Source organism: Stegostoma tigrinum, chromosome 29 (assembly GCF_030684315.1).
Source record: "Stegostoma tigrinum isolate sSteTig4 chromosome 29, sSteTig4.hap1, whole genome shotgun sequence".
NCBI classification, from domain to species: domain Eukaryota; kingdom Metazoa; phylum Chordata; class Chondrichthyes; order Orectolobiformes; family Stegostomatidae; genus Stegostoma; species Stegostoma tigrinum.
Window position 1 is genome coordinate 31,569,934 of NC_081382.1, and position 16,535 is coordinate 31,586,468.

Sequence of the window (16,535 nt, forward strand, 5' to 3'; positions counted from 1 at the left end):
ATAAAGCTTCATGCCACATAAATGTCTGAAATAGGGCAAGGGTCTCAGCAAAATGAAAAGTTATTGGAAAAATACCAGCCTTTACAGTACAGTTGAAGCCTTTATTCAGGTGATAGTTCTGTTTCACTTTTATCAGCTGTCAAGACACTGGCTTGCTTAACAACTTGATTTTGCTTTGTGGTATACTTACAGCTTCACTGAATATGTGCAAACAGTGATGAAATAGTCACATTCACTCTTTATCAACTGTCCTTTCAATAACAATCTCAATCTCTCACTTTATTTTCCAGCAGCAGGACATCATATTATTGTGCTCCATACATGAGCACTGTGCTCATTTCATACAGACGATTGATATGTTATAAATTTATTATCCTTGAGTCAACAGGAGAAGTTACAAATAAAGATTGTCAATGATCTCTCTAAATTGGAGAGGTTTTAGAGACCAAGCTGATGATCTTAGGGGTCAAAGTTCTTGGAGGAGTGCCATTTGAGATTAAAACAATTTCTTATGAACAGCCATCTTCTTCCATTTATAGCAATCAAAAATTCATTTCCAGAATAAGTGGCCAAAACATACATCTGCTACCTCTTCAGTACCTCTGCTAGGTACTGAAGAACCAAATGAAGGTATACACTATTAATGCACGGAATGCATCCAAACCCGATTAGAGTATATCTATGATAGGAAGTAGAAAGAAGGTCAGTCCATTAAGGACCACGTAGTATTTCAGTAAATTTGATTAAAATTTAATTGTATAGAGTGATCCTCACTATACTTCTTTGGTGAAGCCAATTACAACATGAGACAGCCCTTTAAAGGGCTGTGTATCTTTAAAAAAATATTCATTGTTCATCCACAAACCTGCTGCACATGAATCAAGTTACTTCTAACTGGCAAAGTTAGAGATTTTCAGAAATGTTAGTCATAGAGTGAACAAAGCAAACAAAGAAATAAGACTTAATGTTTTTATTGTTTTCATTTCTTTTTATTTAATCCCCACATTACTGCTGCATCCCTGCTGTAGGTGCAGGGACTCAATGAAGACACCATTGTGTAAATAATTTTATTCAATACTTCCACCAGCAAGAAAAACACCCCTGTGGCCAGGGAACCAATAACAAGCAAAGCCTGCTAAGGACAATACTGATGCAAATGGAAAAAGAAAAAAAAAGTGAAGGGGAGGGTAGGGATTAAATCAAGACATGGAACTTAAATTTATATGGCACTTTTCACAATCGCACATTCCAAGATGCTTTTACACCAATTGTGCTTTTTTCCCCCCCCCGACGTGTAAATACTATTGTAATTTAGGAAACAGCTGGAATTGGTTCTAAAAAGAAGTTGACTAGGAAGACAAATAAGAGACACCAAGGAATTAAATATTAATAACAAAATGTCAAAATACATAATAATCAGGAGCACATTAGAACAAACTAGACAGTTGGGGCAGTACATACATTAATGGTACTATATATCATCCTGCTCATATCAAAATTGCGACTTGCAATGAACCATTGTACTCCATGTTCCTATATCATATGTATAATCAAACTAATAAAAAGCTAACCAATTTACATCGAAAAATTGTTAAATGTCTCAACTGGAGTATTGTATACCATCCTGGAAATTGCATTTTGTGAAGGATATGGAAGCTGTAAGTTTTATGACAGTGCATCCAGGCATAAGGAACTTCAGTTACATGGGTAGTTTAGAAAAACTGGGGTTCAGGGGGCCAGACAGGATAGTCAGAGAGAAACAGTACTCCTGGCATAAAGATGGAAAACCAATGGACCCTGGTAAAAGGGGAAAGGCAAATGAACCAAATGATAAGGGTTTTTTAAGTGTGGTGCATGATTAGGATCTGGAATACATGCATGAGAATCTACTAGAGACAGGCTCATTCATGTTTGAAACTGAATAAGCATCTAAAAAGAGGAAAAAAATGCAAGTGAATGGAAACAGGTCAGGGGAGTGGGACAGGCTTTGCTTTTGCTGAGAATGGGCACAGACTTGGGTCAAATGATGGTTCAAACTCAAATCTGTTCTGCAAATATTCAATGACTAGTATATTTAAAAGATATATTACTCAAATATTGTAAAAATTACAATGAACTGTTGATATTTTCTACATTGAGTCGTGAAAAATTTCATATCCCCAATTTTGCCTGTGATCACAAAGATCAAATTAAACTTTTTAAACATTGTTAGCATTTGAAATTGCTAAAAATTAAAAATAACTGTTACACCCTCTATTAGGAAAAAATTATTTACAACCCTGTTCCAACAAGTTTGTGAATGCCCATTTAATATGGACAGAGTCTGAGGTTACTTACTTGTTCTCCCAAATACAACCAAGTGTGACTCAAGGCTTAGGCACAGTTTATAGACTAAGATCTGGAATTCAATTTCCATGAGGTGGGGAGAGCTGCAGATGTAAATCTGTTTTATCACACCATGGTATATTGATCATATAATCACATCAATCCAATGTCGGTATTTTCTAATCAGCCTGTTCAGAGATTTTACAAAGTCAGAAGTCACATGACACCAGGTTATAGTCCAACAGGTTAATTTGAAATCACAGGCTTTCGGTACATCCGAGATAACAAGGTGTAGAGCTGGATGAACACAGCAGGCCAAGCAGCATCAGAGGAGCAGGAAAGCTGGCGTTTCGGGCCTAGACCCTTTTTCAGAAATATACATCACTTCACTTGAAGGAGGAACAGGCTCTAAAATCTTGGGATTTCAAATAAACCCGTTGGACTATAACTGGGTATTGTACAGCCTCTGACTTTGTCCACCCTGGTCCAACACTGGCACCTCCACATCAGCGATGTCATGGCACACTACTGGAGCAGGTGGGACTTGAAACCAGGCCTCCTGTCTCAGACTACCACTGCATGACAAGAGCCCCAAGGTTGCACCTGGTAAAAGGTGAATCTTTAAATAAAAGCAAACAGAAAGAATGCTGGAAATTTCAAACATAGAAAATGCCAGAAAAACTCACACCGGAATCACAACATTAACTGTTTCTCTCTCCAGGGGTACTACCAGACCTGCTGAGTTTCTCTGAAATTTGTGTGTATATGTCCAAAGCAGACAAACTATATATTGACTCAGGAAGGAGCGTTCTAGAGATATAGACAAGCAGCGGAAAAAGAAATTAGTCTAACGAGGGGGTCAGAAAATAGGAAGCGTGTCATTAAAATATAAACTACTTATCGAAGAGAGATGCGAGACAGAAAACCCGCCCATTGCCACAGCAGGTACTTATGAGATAAATGTACACTGCCTTCCACAGCTGTCACAATTCTTAACCCGTGTGTGAGGTCATTGGAGTATGACATGGAATGTACTGATGGAACATTAACCGAGGCAATTATAGCCGTTTTGCAAAGAAGTGGGAACATCTCGGTTTGAGTTTAAAATAACACGCTGGAATAGTTCCGAGATTAACGGTCGACCTTAATGTTCGACATTACAAAACGTTTGCAACTCAAAAAGCTGTAGCTTCTCTTATTGAGCTGATCACTGCTGTATACTTGTAACTACACAGTCAAGAGATGCTATAGATAAGATTATATTGATGGATGGTAGGGCGAAATACAAACAATTTGCGATGGGTTGAACGTTCAATGTTTGTTTTACAAAATATATGCGAAACCGATTACTTACGAAATAGACGCGCCTGCTTTCCAAACTTTGTCGCTAGAAGTAGCCTTTTGCTTTCTTACAGCTGCATCGAATCTGTGAAAACCGAGAGTGAAACTCAACTGTATTTTGTTCGGAAGAATGTCAGCGACAGTTTGTGGAATTCCCCTACATCACATGTCTCCACCGCAATTGCAAAAGTCGTCATTGGTTTCTGAACAGCAGAAATGTATTTACCTGCCAACTGCGGAGCTGCGGGAAAAGCGGTGAAATAACTCATTAATAACTCAATCACCAATGGATCTTATCTAAACACTACGGTCCTGTTACATGCAGTCATGAATGTTGGTTGACCATTAAACGACTCATTTGAGGAGAACACAAATATCCCCATCCTCAATGATGGGTATCCAGCACATTGCAAAAGACAAGGCTGAAACATTTGAGAGCATCTTCAGCCAGATGTGTTGAGTGGATGATCCATTTCTGCTTTCCCAAGAGGTCCCCAGCATCACGAATGCCAGTCTTCAGCAATTCAATGTACTCTATGGGATGGCAAGAAATGGCTGAAGGCACTCAATAATGCAAAGACCACGGGGTCTGACAACATTCTGGCAATAGTACTGAAGACTTGTGTTCTATAACTAGTTGCACCCCCAGTCAGTTGTACAATTACAGCACTGGAATCTAACCAGCAATGTGGAAAATTGCTTGTTTATGTCCTGTCCATAAATGCAGGACAAATCCAGATGCCGCCACTTACCGTACTCAGTCTACTCAATCATCAGTAAGTGGTTGAAAGTGTAACTGACAGTATATCTTCACTGATGCTCAGTTTAGGCTCCACCAGGTCTCTCTTATCTTATTCTAGCCTTGGTCCAAATACGGAAAAAAAGCTAAATTCAAGAGGGTTAATATATTGCCCTTGACATGAAGGCTGCATTTGATTGTTGGGGCATAAAAGGAGACCAAGCAAAACTGGAAACCATGGGAGCTGGCAGAAATTTGTTTACTGGTTACAATCATTCCTAGGGAAAATGGTAGTGGTTGTTGGAAGTCAATCAACTCAGCCACAGGACATCTCTGTAGGAGTTCCTCAGAGTAATGTCCTGGTCCAACCATCTTCCGCTGTCTTATAATATTCTCTCCAATATAAGGTCAGAAATTGGAATGTTTACTGATGATTGCACAATGTTCAGCAACATTCACGACTCCTCAGATACTGAAGCAGTGTGTATCCAAACGCACGAAGACTTGGATTACATCCAAGCTTGGATTGTTTAGCAGCAAGTAACGTTTACACTACAGAAATGCTACAAGCAATGACCACCTCCAACAAGAGATAAACTAACCAATGATCCTTGACATTCAAATGATATTACCATTGTTGAGTCATCCACTATCAACATCCTGGGGTTTATTATTGACTGAAAACTTAACTGAACCATTCACATAGACACTGTAGTTACTAAAGCAGGTCAGAGGCTAGAAATTCTGCGGTGGGTAACTCAACTGGTGACCCCTCAAAGCCTATTTACCATCGACAAAGCACAAGTTAGAAACATAAGTTGCTACCCATTTCCCTGGATAAGTGCAGATCCAACAATACAAGCAGCACAATAACACCTGAGAGAAAGTGACTAATTTGATTGGCACCCTAACACCTTCAACATGCACTCACTCTATCACAGATGCATAGTGGCAGAAATTTGTACTATCTACAAGGTGCACTGCAACAAATCAACAAGGTTCCTTAGATAGCACCTTTTAAATCTGGGCACTGTACAAGTTCGAGGGCAGCAGATAACATGGTAACACCATCACTTACCTCCAAATAGGTTCCCTCCAACTTACAATCCATCCTCATTTGGAACTACACTGCCATCCTTCATGGAGGCTGGGTCAAAATCTAACTCCCTCCTTATCACCACTATGCATGTACCAACACTTGAAGGACTCCAGTGGTCAAGAAGGCAGCAACTAACCACCATCTCCAGGGCAAGTGGAGACAGGCATTAAATGCTAGCCTAGCCAGTGGCCCTATTACCTGTGAAGGAATTTTAATTCATATTTATATAAGTTACTGTCCAACAGGCTCATATCAGCTCATGACCTAAAAGTTTGGGCTACGTCCAAGTGAGAGTTGTTTCAGGAGACAATTGTCACTTAAATTCAATTCCAAACTAAGCATGGTGTCCTAAACATCTTTTTCAATCTTGCATCTACAAACAAAAGGGTTAAATATACCAGCTTTGGACCTGATGAATAATTTCAAGGAAACCAGAGGGTGATGTATGTCCTGAATGTGGGCCAAACACAGAACACCTGCTATTAAGTGAGGATCTAGTTGGGTAGCCATCAGGTTCTGGTCCCGGAGGTCTGACTTGTAGCTTTTTTGCTCATAGTTATTTGTTCATCTCTAACAGTGTGCTCCAGCCCTCCCCAACACCACCAGTTAGAAAATTTAAGTACTCCTGGGTCACAGAAAGAACAGGGAAATTTGTTTCCCTGACCTAGCACTTCAGCCAGGACAGACACACAATATCTGACTTCTCATACATTGAGAAATTAAAGAAACAATGACAAGGAAACTCCAGATTACAGGGTCGTCAGTTTAATCAGAAGATATGAAAACAAATTGATCATTCCTATTTCATTGGAAAAAATACAGTGTAATGAGTTATTATAGGCCTTTGGACAGAACAAACTTTTGTCAATTTTGGCTGCATTATTCTCAAGATGAACTTGTAAGAACAATCTTCCTGAAGCCAATGACTTTATATAAAGAAGGCTGAACAATGCATGTTTTAGCACCAACTCCTAGAAATAGTTTATGAAAACATTAATGTTTCACATTTGGTCACTGCTAATAAAAATTTTTATCAATGTAAAATTTCTTCTTCAAATTGTGGCCTGAAAGATACAATAAATTGCAACTAGCTTCATCCCACTGACTGGTCAGAGATTCTCTTACAGGAGAAAACCAAATACGTTGCATTATTAAAAGAACATTTTCCGTAAATGGTTACAATGTTAGCATGATACCAGTAATGTATCACTATTACGTAAAAATAACAATGTGATTTTAGATTCAAACATGCATCATTTTATTTTCATATCAGTTAACATCCATAGCCATTAACATCCATTTATTAAAAGACCAATTGAAAACTCTTCCATTTGCTGGAGAAAGATTCCACATGCTTCGCCAGAACATTCATTCTTGGAAGGCCACATTTCTATCCAGTTGGATGCGTCCAGAGGATATTCATACCTAATAAGAAAATACAAAAACTCTGCAATGTTTGAAAAGCTTGTAATGCAGAACATTACTTATGGCACCAACTACAACGATAACACATTTTCCAAGCTAGAGTTTGGGAATAATAAAACTGATACGAGAGAAGATCAGTGGTGGACGTGGGGGAGGTGGTGGTGTTCACATATATCTGATCCCCTTGTCCTTGGAGATGGAAGTGGTCGTGGGTTTGGAAGGTGCTGTCTGAGGACCTTTGATTTTCTGCAGTGCACCTTGTAGATTGTACACAGTTGCTACTGAGCGTCTAGAGGGAGTGAATACTTGTGGATGTAGTGCCAATCTAGTGGCTGCTTTGTCCTGGATAGTGTCAAGCTTCTTGAGTGTTGTTTGGTCTGCACTTATCCAGGCAAGTAGGGAGTATTCCATCACACTCCTGACTTGTGCCTTGTAGATGGCAGTCAGGCTTTGAGTAGTCAGAGGGTGAGTTACTTGCCACAGTATTCCTAGCTTCTGGCCTATTCTTGTAGTCACTGTGCTAATGTGGTGAGTCCAGGTGAGTTTTTGGTCAATGGTAACCCCAGGATGTTGATAGTGGAGGATTCAGTGATGGTAACATTATTGAATGTTGAGGGGTAGTGATTAGATTGTCTCTTATTGGTGATGGCCATAGCCTGGTATCTGTGGTGTGAATGTCACTTGCCACTTGTCAGCCCAAGCCTGGATATTGTCCAGATCTTGTTTCATGTGAACATGGACTGCTTCAGTATCTTGTTACAAGGCCACTGGAGATGGGCGCTGCCTGAGTCAGTCGGACAGGACCCTGAGAGGAGTAGATTTATTTGTGATGACGGCAATGGGAAATGTTTGTGGGGATGGTCCCCTATTAGGTGCAAAGCAACCAGTCAGGGTATGGTCAGAGGCATTCAACATCCTGCTCTCCTTTTTGATTTCCTCTCCAGCCTCCCATGACATGTTTACTTATTAAGGCTCTGTAAAATCACTGGCACTGGGATGAACTAAACACCATGAGACTGGATATTCTTAAAGTTGATAAGTCACAAGAAACAGATTAGATATACCCAAGGATGCTGAGGAAGCATGGACCTTACAGAGACACTAGCCATAATCATCAAATCTTCCTTAGATACAGAGATTGTCCCAGAGGACTGGAGAACTGCTGGTGTGACACCTTGTTCAAAAAAGCTGCATAGACCACAAACATTACAACATGTACGTGTGAATGAAAAACTGAGTATAAGCCATTTGTGGTTCATCATAATTTAACATGCTGCTGTAATGGATCTACTTACAATGTTTCTGCCTATTCTTTATTGCTTCATGGCATAATGGCACTTTAGATAATGTTCAATAATAAAAAACAAATTAATTTTTTTGACATATGCTTCATAAGTGAATGGAATATGTTAATATGTAACAGATTTTATTATGGAAATCTTTCACATTTACACCAACATCTTCAGGATGGGCACTCAGTTTTCTAGACTAATTGAAATTTTAAAATTTAGCTAGCATGGAGCCATGATAAACAATTTGAAAAAGGGATATATTTTAAATATTGATAAACCCAAAGGGAGAAAAATTAGCCATACTACCACAAAGAAAAAATGCATACATAGTGAAGCGAGCTACTAATATTATGAAAAAAGATGAAGAAACTGATCATGCCTGCTTATAATACTGGAGAAGTCATAACCCAGATTGAAATCTAGCCTGCTAGACTATATACATTTTTTTCTATTTGTTAGTAAAGTAACATGGTGGTTAGTCACCAAAAGATATTCACACAAGGCTGAAGATGTTCTTTAACAGCAGAATTGAAGTTATTTCACAAAAGATGACATTTTAAAAAATATAGAAAGCATTAGAAACGTTCTCGCATCGTTGCATACAAAGTCCAACCTGTTCCCCAATACTAAACATTACATGGACTTGAATCCAGAGAAATTAATCTCTTTTGGGTTCTACTTAACTGGCTTTTTCCAGGCTCTGTCCAGGGGTCTGTCAAAGCAGCTCAATGAGTTCTATCTAAATAAACTAACATGTATTGTTTCACAAGCCTAAGGACCTAAACTTTTTCAGTTCTAATAGCGTGCAGATTTCTAACCAATTTCACCAGGTTTGGAAATCTCACAAACTGAACTCTTGAGGTAACAAAGTGTGGAGCTGGATGAACACAGCAGGACAAGCAGCATCTCAGGAGCACAAAAGCTGACGTTTCGGGCCTAGACCCTTCTTCAGAGAGGGGGATGGGGAGAGGGAACTGGAATAAATAGGGAGAGGGGGGGAGGTGGACCAGAGATGGAGAGAAAACAAAATAGGTAGAGAGGAGAGTATAGGTGAGGAGGTAAGGAGGGGATAGGTCAGTCTAGGGAAGCTGGACAGGTCAAGGAGGCAGGATGAGGTGGTAGGTAGGAAATGGAGGTGCAGCTTGAGGTGGGAGGAAGGGATGGGAGAGAGGAAGAACAGGTTAGGGAAGCAGAGACAGGCTGGGCTGGTTTTAGGATGCACTGGGGGAAGGGAAGGGGAGATATTGAAGCGTGTGAAGTCCACGTTGATACCATTGGGCTGCAGGGTTCCCAAGCGGAATATGACTTGCTGTTCCTGCAACCTTCGGGTGGCATCATTGTGGCACTGCAGGAGGCCCATGATGGACACGTTGTCTGAGGAATGGGAGGGGGAGTTGAAATGGTTCGCAACTGGGAGGTGCAGTTTATTGCGAACCGAGCGGAAGTGTTCTGCAAAGTGGCCCCCAAGCCTCCACTTGGTTTCCCCAATGTAGAGAAAGCCACACTGGGTGCAATGGATGCAATATACCACGTTGGCAGATGTGCAGGTGAATATCTGTTTGATATGGAAGGTCATCCTGGGGACTGGGATAGGGGTGAGGGAGGTGGTGTGGGGGCAAGTGTAGCACTTTCTGTAGTTGCAGGGGAAGGTGCCGGGGTTGGAGGGGAGTGTGGAGCGGCCAAGGAGTCGTGGAGAGAGTAGTCTCTCCGGAAGGCAGACAGGGGTGGGGATGGAAAAATGGCTTGGGTGGTGGGGTCGGATTGTAGATGGCGGAAGTGTCGGAGGATGATGTGTTGTATCCGAAGGTTGGTGGGGTGGTATGGGAGGACGAGGGGGATCCTCTGGGGGTGGTTGTGGCGGGGGCAGGGTGGGAGGGATGTGTTGCGGGAAATGCGGGAGACATGGTCAAGGGCGTTCTCGACCACTGTGGGGGGAAAGTTGTGATCCTTGAAGAATGTGGACATCTGGGATGTGCGGGAGTGGAATGCCTCATCCTGGGAGCAGATGTGGCGGAGGCAGAGGAATTGGGAATAGGGGATGGAATTTTTGCAGGAGGGTGTGTGGGAGCAGGTGTATTCTAGGTAGCTGTGGGAGTCAGTGGGCTTGAAGTGGACATCAGTTTCTAGCTGGTTACCTGAGATGGAGACTGAAGTCCAGGAAGGTGAGGGATGTGTTGGAGATGGCCCAGGTGAACCTGAGGTTGGGGTGGAAGGTGTTGGTAAAGTGGATGAACTGTTCGAGCTCCTCTGGGGAGCAAGAGGTGGTGCCAATACAGTCAATGTAACGGAGGAAGAGGTGGGGTTTGGGGCCTGTGTAGGTGCGGAAGAGGGACTGTTCCACGTAACCTACAAAGAGGCAGGCATAGCTTGGGCCCATGTGGGTACCCATGGCCACCCACTTTGTCTGTAGGAAGTGGAAGGAATCGAAAGAGAAGTTGTTGAGGGTGAGGACGAGTTCAGCTAGGCGGAGGAGGGTGTCGATGGAGGGGGATTAGTCAGGCCTGCGGGACAGGAAGAAGCGGAGGGCCTCGAGGCCATCTGCATGAGGAATACAGGTGTATAGGTACTGGATGTACATGGCGAAAATGAGGTGTTGGGGGCCGGGTGATTGGAAGTCCTGGAGGAGGTGGAGGGCGTGGGTGGTGTCATGGACGTAGGTGGGGAGTTCCTGGACGAAAGGGGAGAAAATGGAGTCCAAAGAGGTGGTGGAGATGAGTTCGGTGATCCCCCTTGTCTTCACATACCACCCCACCAACCTCCAGATACAACGTATCATCCTCCGACACTTCCGCCATCTACAATACGACCCCACCACCCAAGCCATTTTTCCATCCCCACCCGACTGCCTTCCGGAGAGACCACTCTCTCTGTGACTCCCTTGTCCAATCCACACTCCCCTCCAACCCCACCACACCCGGCACCTTCCCCTGCAACCGCAGAAAGTGCTACACTTGCCCCCACACCTCCTCCCTCACCCCTATCCCAGGCCCCAGGATGACCTTCCATATCAAACAGATGTTCACCTGCACATCTGCCAACGTGGTATATTGCATGCATTGCACCCAGTGTGGCTTCCTCTACATTGGGGAAACCAAGAGGAGGCTTGGGGGCCGCTTTGCAGAACACCTCCGCTCGGTTCGCAATAAACAACTGCACCTCCCAGTCGCGAACCATTACAACTCCCCCTCCCATTCCTCATCTTCCCTGGACTGACCTATCCCCTCCCCACCTATACTCTCCTCTCTACCTATCTTGTTCTCTCTCCATCTTTGGTCCACCTCCCCCTCTCTCCCTATTTATTCCAGTTTCTTCTCCGATGAAGGTTTTAGACCCAAAACATCAGCTTTTGTGCTCCTGAGATGCTGCTTGGCCTGCTGTGTTCATCCAGCTCCACACTTTGTTATCTTGGATTCTCCAGCATCTGCAGTTCCCATTATTCACTGATACAATATCTTCTGCTGAGGTAACTTGTTATCTGAAATGTCCTGAATTTTATTTTAAAGGAGTGTAACTAAAAGCTTCTTTCTAAACTTAACAAGTGTCTTCTGAACTAAATTTTTTAAACAAATAACCTGCTCATCCTGGATTGTTCTCAATTCAAAGTTTAGTTGATGGCCTTAAATTGTTTATTTTCCCTGTTGTAAACCTAACAACCAAAACATTTTATCCATTAACACCACAGGGCCATAATGTTACATTTAAATCATTGTTGCAGAGGACTTTCTGACCTTAGATTTTCTTTTAAGAAATAATAATTCACAGATGTAACCAATGCCTACCTGTATATATCTAGAAAAACAAATTCCAAATGTGATGCAAAGTTATGCCCTTCATCACAGAATACATTCGGAAATAATGATCAAGTGATCCAAACTGTGGCTTACTTACATAAATTTGCTTGATGGCCTTAATCTCAGGCTATTTTTTCCCATTATTAAGTATGTCTGTTCATTATTCAAGGTAACATCAGAACAAGTGTCTTTCTTGATCAAAGTTATAACTGAATATTCTTCAACAGCATCAACTATAACAAGAGTCACTGTTTTAGTTAGATATCACAGGACTTGGAACCAAAGCCTTAGTATTTAGACAAATTCAAGAAAATTTAAGTCAGCTTTAAGTGCTTATAAAATATTCCTTTATTCTTTATCCATAACTATAATCTTAATCTCTAGGATGTATACATATGTTTCTTGATTGGACTTATTTTTAAAAAATCTACTTCGATTTTAGAATACTGAAGAAAAAACAAAAAGAATCACATAACATGATTGTGTCCCATTGAAATTCACAATTGCCTGGTAGATGCTTGTCACATATGCTTTCTTGCCTGATAGTCATCACTTAGAGCTGAAATGAATACAACTGAACTTAGCTGTAATGACTTTGTGGATAGAACAGTCATGGTTGTGCACTCAAACATTCAACAAACTGATAAGTGGGGAATGAAATATATGATTCCACATGGATAGCTGTCAATTTCTATAGGAGAAGAGTCAGATATGATGATCCTTTGATTTCACAAGTACACCAGCTGGTTTGGAAGTAGTAATATTCAATTTGAAATGTTAACTCAAGTTCGCTCACCACAGATACTGTTGGACCTGAATTCTTTTCCAGTACTCTGTTGTCATTTCAGATTTTCAACGTACTGGAGTATTAAGATGTCGGAGGAAGGTTGAAAAGGTTAGGCCTATAGCCATTGGAGTTTAGAAGAAAGATGATCTTATTGAAACATTTAAGATCTGAGGAGAAAACAGTTAACGTTGAGTCCAGTGACCCTTCATCAAAACTTCAGGTTAACTACCAGCAGGATGTTTCCTCATACAGAGGAAATTAAAACTAGAGGACTGAATTTGAAAATAAGACTATCAAAGAGAAACTTTTTTCCTTCAAGAGTCATTAGACTGTAGAATTCTCTTCCCCAAACCAATAGGGGATGCTGGGTCTTTCAATTTATTCATATTCAGTTGGACAGATATTTGATTTAGGAGCCAAAAGTAAAAAATGCAGACGGGAAAATGGATCTACATCACAATGGTGTGGAATATTGACCGAAGAGCAGCGTACATCCACTTCATTTGATTTTTCCCTCACCCGAAGACACTAAGCACAACTGTACCATCCAAACCTTTGCCCTATTGAAATCAAAATACATTAGTTTCCTTTATGGGCCAGGCAAACCACTTAGACAGTTTTGGTTGTTGATTGAAGGCCATGTAAACATGCAGATCAAATGTTTTTCAGAAAAATAACTAACCTGTCATAAATATTTCCACAATTGTGGCGTTGTACTTGATGAAATTAAACTGTTGCTCTGAAGACAAAATTTGCACTTTGTAGGCTAGATAAAATAAAATTAGTTTAATATTTTTAAATAATCATATTCTTGAGAAAATAAAGTAAGTTGGAACCAAATTCTTGCACTTGTAGACCTTAAGTTTAATCTATATAAATCGAGTGGGTTGAAGTTGTCTCACTCAGGACCATTGATGAATGGACGTTGTTGTTATGTTGAGAGCTGAAAGAACAAGTTCTTTTGATCAGTTGCTCCAAAACTAAAACCAAACACTAGCTGTAAAAGCATATTTACAGTGGTCATTACATCAAGTTGCCTCTGTAATAAGTCATTGCAGAGTTGGATGTTTCTTGCACTTTTAAAACCTTAATTAAGCTGGAGAAGAAATTTCTAGCAGAGATATGCAACTTTATAATAATGTTTGATAATGACATTGCATTGTACGTTCACCCGAATACAACCTGGATGAATTGAAGACTAATTAACAAATTAGGACAGGATAAATCCATTCACAAGAGGATTCAGCTGCAAAGAACTATGCTGCTATATTATGTTCTTGTGTTGAGGAAGTAGGGGCTATTTTGCATTAGCAACTTTTCTGGCAGTAGTAGTATGAAGAGAGTAATGCATTCCATCTTGTCACTGCCATGTTCAATGTGTGTTTAAAAGTTGTGACCTTACTACAAAATAATAATACAAAAAAAACTACAAATTCCTGCCATAATGAATAGAGCAAGCAATGAAGTATGACAAAAAAAGTGAACCTCAATAACTCATGTTTTTGCCAAATGACTTGGAGAATTTAATAATGTTCTGACTGTTGAATTGTAGCTTTGTAACATATGAGCTTAAATTATTAATTTTCTTTAATCTATAAGACTAGAAAATCAAAGTTTCAAAATACTTACCATAAACTGGCCCTCTTCTGCAGGCAGCTTCATGTTTATTCTGGGCATCAAGAGTTATGTCTAACAGAGGCTGTATTTTACTGCACTCAGCTGAGTAACAAATAAAGAATGAAAAAAACAAACCTCATTGAAAACAGACTAAAGAAATTTGGTATAAAACATTAGATCCATTTAATTTACAATACTTAGTAAAAATGTAGCTTTTACCCAGAATATACTTCAAGCAATAATTCTAAGTAAATATCTGTTTTCTTATTTTACATAAAAATTGTTAAATGATTAATTTAAACTCTTAATTTACACTGCAGCCTTTTCACAGGTCACAAACAAAATTAGTTTGTAGACAGGAAAATAAATAACCAGAAATGTAACTTGTGAATAGGAAGTGAAATTGGAATAAATACTGAATTTCCCTCATATTAGGGTGCTATGATTTGTTCTACAGTGTTCTTTGTTTACATATTGTTTCCTAGATGATACTTGTACATACAATTTGGCAACCAAATAAGATTTTTTTTTACCTTTCATACATTTGCATTCATCTCCACTGCAGAGCTTTAAAAGCTTATTTTCTCCAGTTGGGTTGTAAAAGATAGTGCATCTTCTGTCTACCAGAATAAAAAAGGCAATTCACACCGAGTACTGTTTTAGTGTTATTCAAATTAATCCTACCTTTACTGAACATGGGAATCTACGTATTTATACCATGATTAATGATTGGACGTTTTATGCCACAGTTAATTTCAGCATAGTAGCTGATTTTGTTTTAAATTCCTGTTGAAATTATGAAATCGCATGGCAACATTTTGGCTACAAAACCTTTATCTAGCCATCATAAAAGGTGCTACAAAATTCACTCAAAAACTAAAGCATCTAGGATTGTTTGAAAAGTACATTATACATCCTGATTAATCATGCATATCCACGTGTGATAAATTCAACCAAGAAACACCCCCAAATAGAAGAGGCATTAAAATGCTCTATGCCAAAATCATTCTTGTGGCATTTGTCTGAAACTTACATTTGCACTCTAAAAAAATTCACCCAACAAAGCTAAAGTTCAGTTAGTGTAGCTGAAGGCATATTTGCAAAGAATATGCAAACAGGATTGCAAACACAGTGGACAGATTTTTTTTGTTTCGAAAAGGCCCTTCTGTGTGATCATGCGAAATGGTCACATACATGCCAGCAGGTTCTTTAGGGCCTTAAAATAAAAAGCAAAGAATTGCAAATGCTGGAGAAACTCTGCAGATTTGGCAACATGTATAGAGAGAAAGCAGAGTTAACAACCCAAGAAAGGTCCAGAGGAAGGGCCCATAATATTGGCTTTGTTTACTCTATGTAGGTGCTGCTAGACATACTGAGTTTCTCCACAAAAAATCTGTTTTATCCTTTAGGCTCTTAATGTGTTTTTTGATCCCTTGGAAATAATTGTAACTGTCTCAACAGGAACATTCCTAATGATGTTATAATCCTTGAAAATAAAACACATTTTTTTGCAAGATGCTTCCAGATCTGTCCAGATACCTGATAAGGTGATTCACTACTGCAGTAGTGTATTTTGTGATGAATATCTTTGCAGTATGAAATTCATATCAATTTTCAACTCATTAATCATGCTATGAACAGGGCTGCAACAGGGCACCACTTTTAGCTGTACAGTAAATACTGATAGATGATCAATTGCCTTAAAATGACTTACAGAATGCAATGCTGGCTGTCACAAGCAAACTAATTTACCTTGAGAAAAGTAGAGCCAAAGAGGGGCATTCTATAATCTCATGGACTTGTGCAAACCCTGCTGCTCTGTAAAATCTCCAATTCCTTGTCAAGCAGTGGTAAAGCTGCTTGATCAAATGGTTAAATTATCAATAATTTGTTTACTGCTTAATGACAGCTGATTGATTTAAATCAATGTTCCCATTAGGAGCCTTAAATGAACCTAAAAAAGTTTATTGGCAACTCTTATCTGGATAGTCACTGATAGAGCTATTCCTGCGAAAAACCAGATCTAAAGGTTCTTGTGGTGCTGTGCTAGTGTCCCTACCTCTGAACCAGGAGGTCCAGTTTCAAATCTCATCTGTTCCAGAAATGTATAACAACATTT

The 16,535-nt window shown here is 40.0% G+C and overlaps 2 protein-coding genes across 3 annotated transcripts in view; both read right to left on the reverse strand.

Moving 5' to 3' along the window:
* The window catches only part of LOC125465539 (TNF receptor-associated factor 1-like), a 37,528-nt gene extending 33,733 nt beyond the window's left edge, over nucleotides 1-3,795 (reverse strand). The window contains exon 1 of the mRNA XM_048559176.2: nucleotides 3,680-3,795. The gene's annotated coding sequence lies outside the window, so the exon portion shown is untranslated. The remainder of the gene's footprint in view (nucleotides 1-3,679) is intronic.
* A 2,467-nt stretch (nucleotides 3,796-6,262) lies between these two features.
* c5 (complement component 5) overlaps nucleotides 6,263-16,535 on the reverse strand; it is a 123,232-nt gene continuing 112,959 nt past the window's right edge. For both annotated transcript variants that reach the window (XM_059638287.1, XM_059638286.1), the window contains 5 exons: nucleotides 14,950-15,036; nucleotides 14,429-14,518; nucleotides 13,482-13,565; nucleotides 12,110-12,245; nucleotides 6,263-6,929 (listed from right to left, as the gene is read on the reverse strand). In XM_059638287.1, coding sequence (XP_059494270.1) covers nucleotides 6,794-6,929; nucleotides 12,110-12,245; nucleotides 13,482-13,565; nucleotides 14,429-14,518; nucleotides 14,950-15,036 — 533 coding nt within the window. In that variant the 3' untranslated portion in view covers nucleotides 6,263-6,793. The remainder of the gene's footprint in view (nucleotides 6,930-12,109; nucleotides 12,246-13,481; nucleotides 13,566-14,428; nucleotides 14,519-14,949; nucleotides 15,037-16,535) is intronic.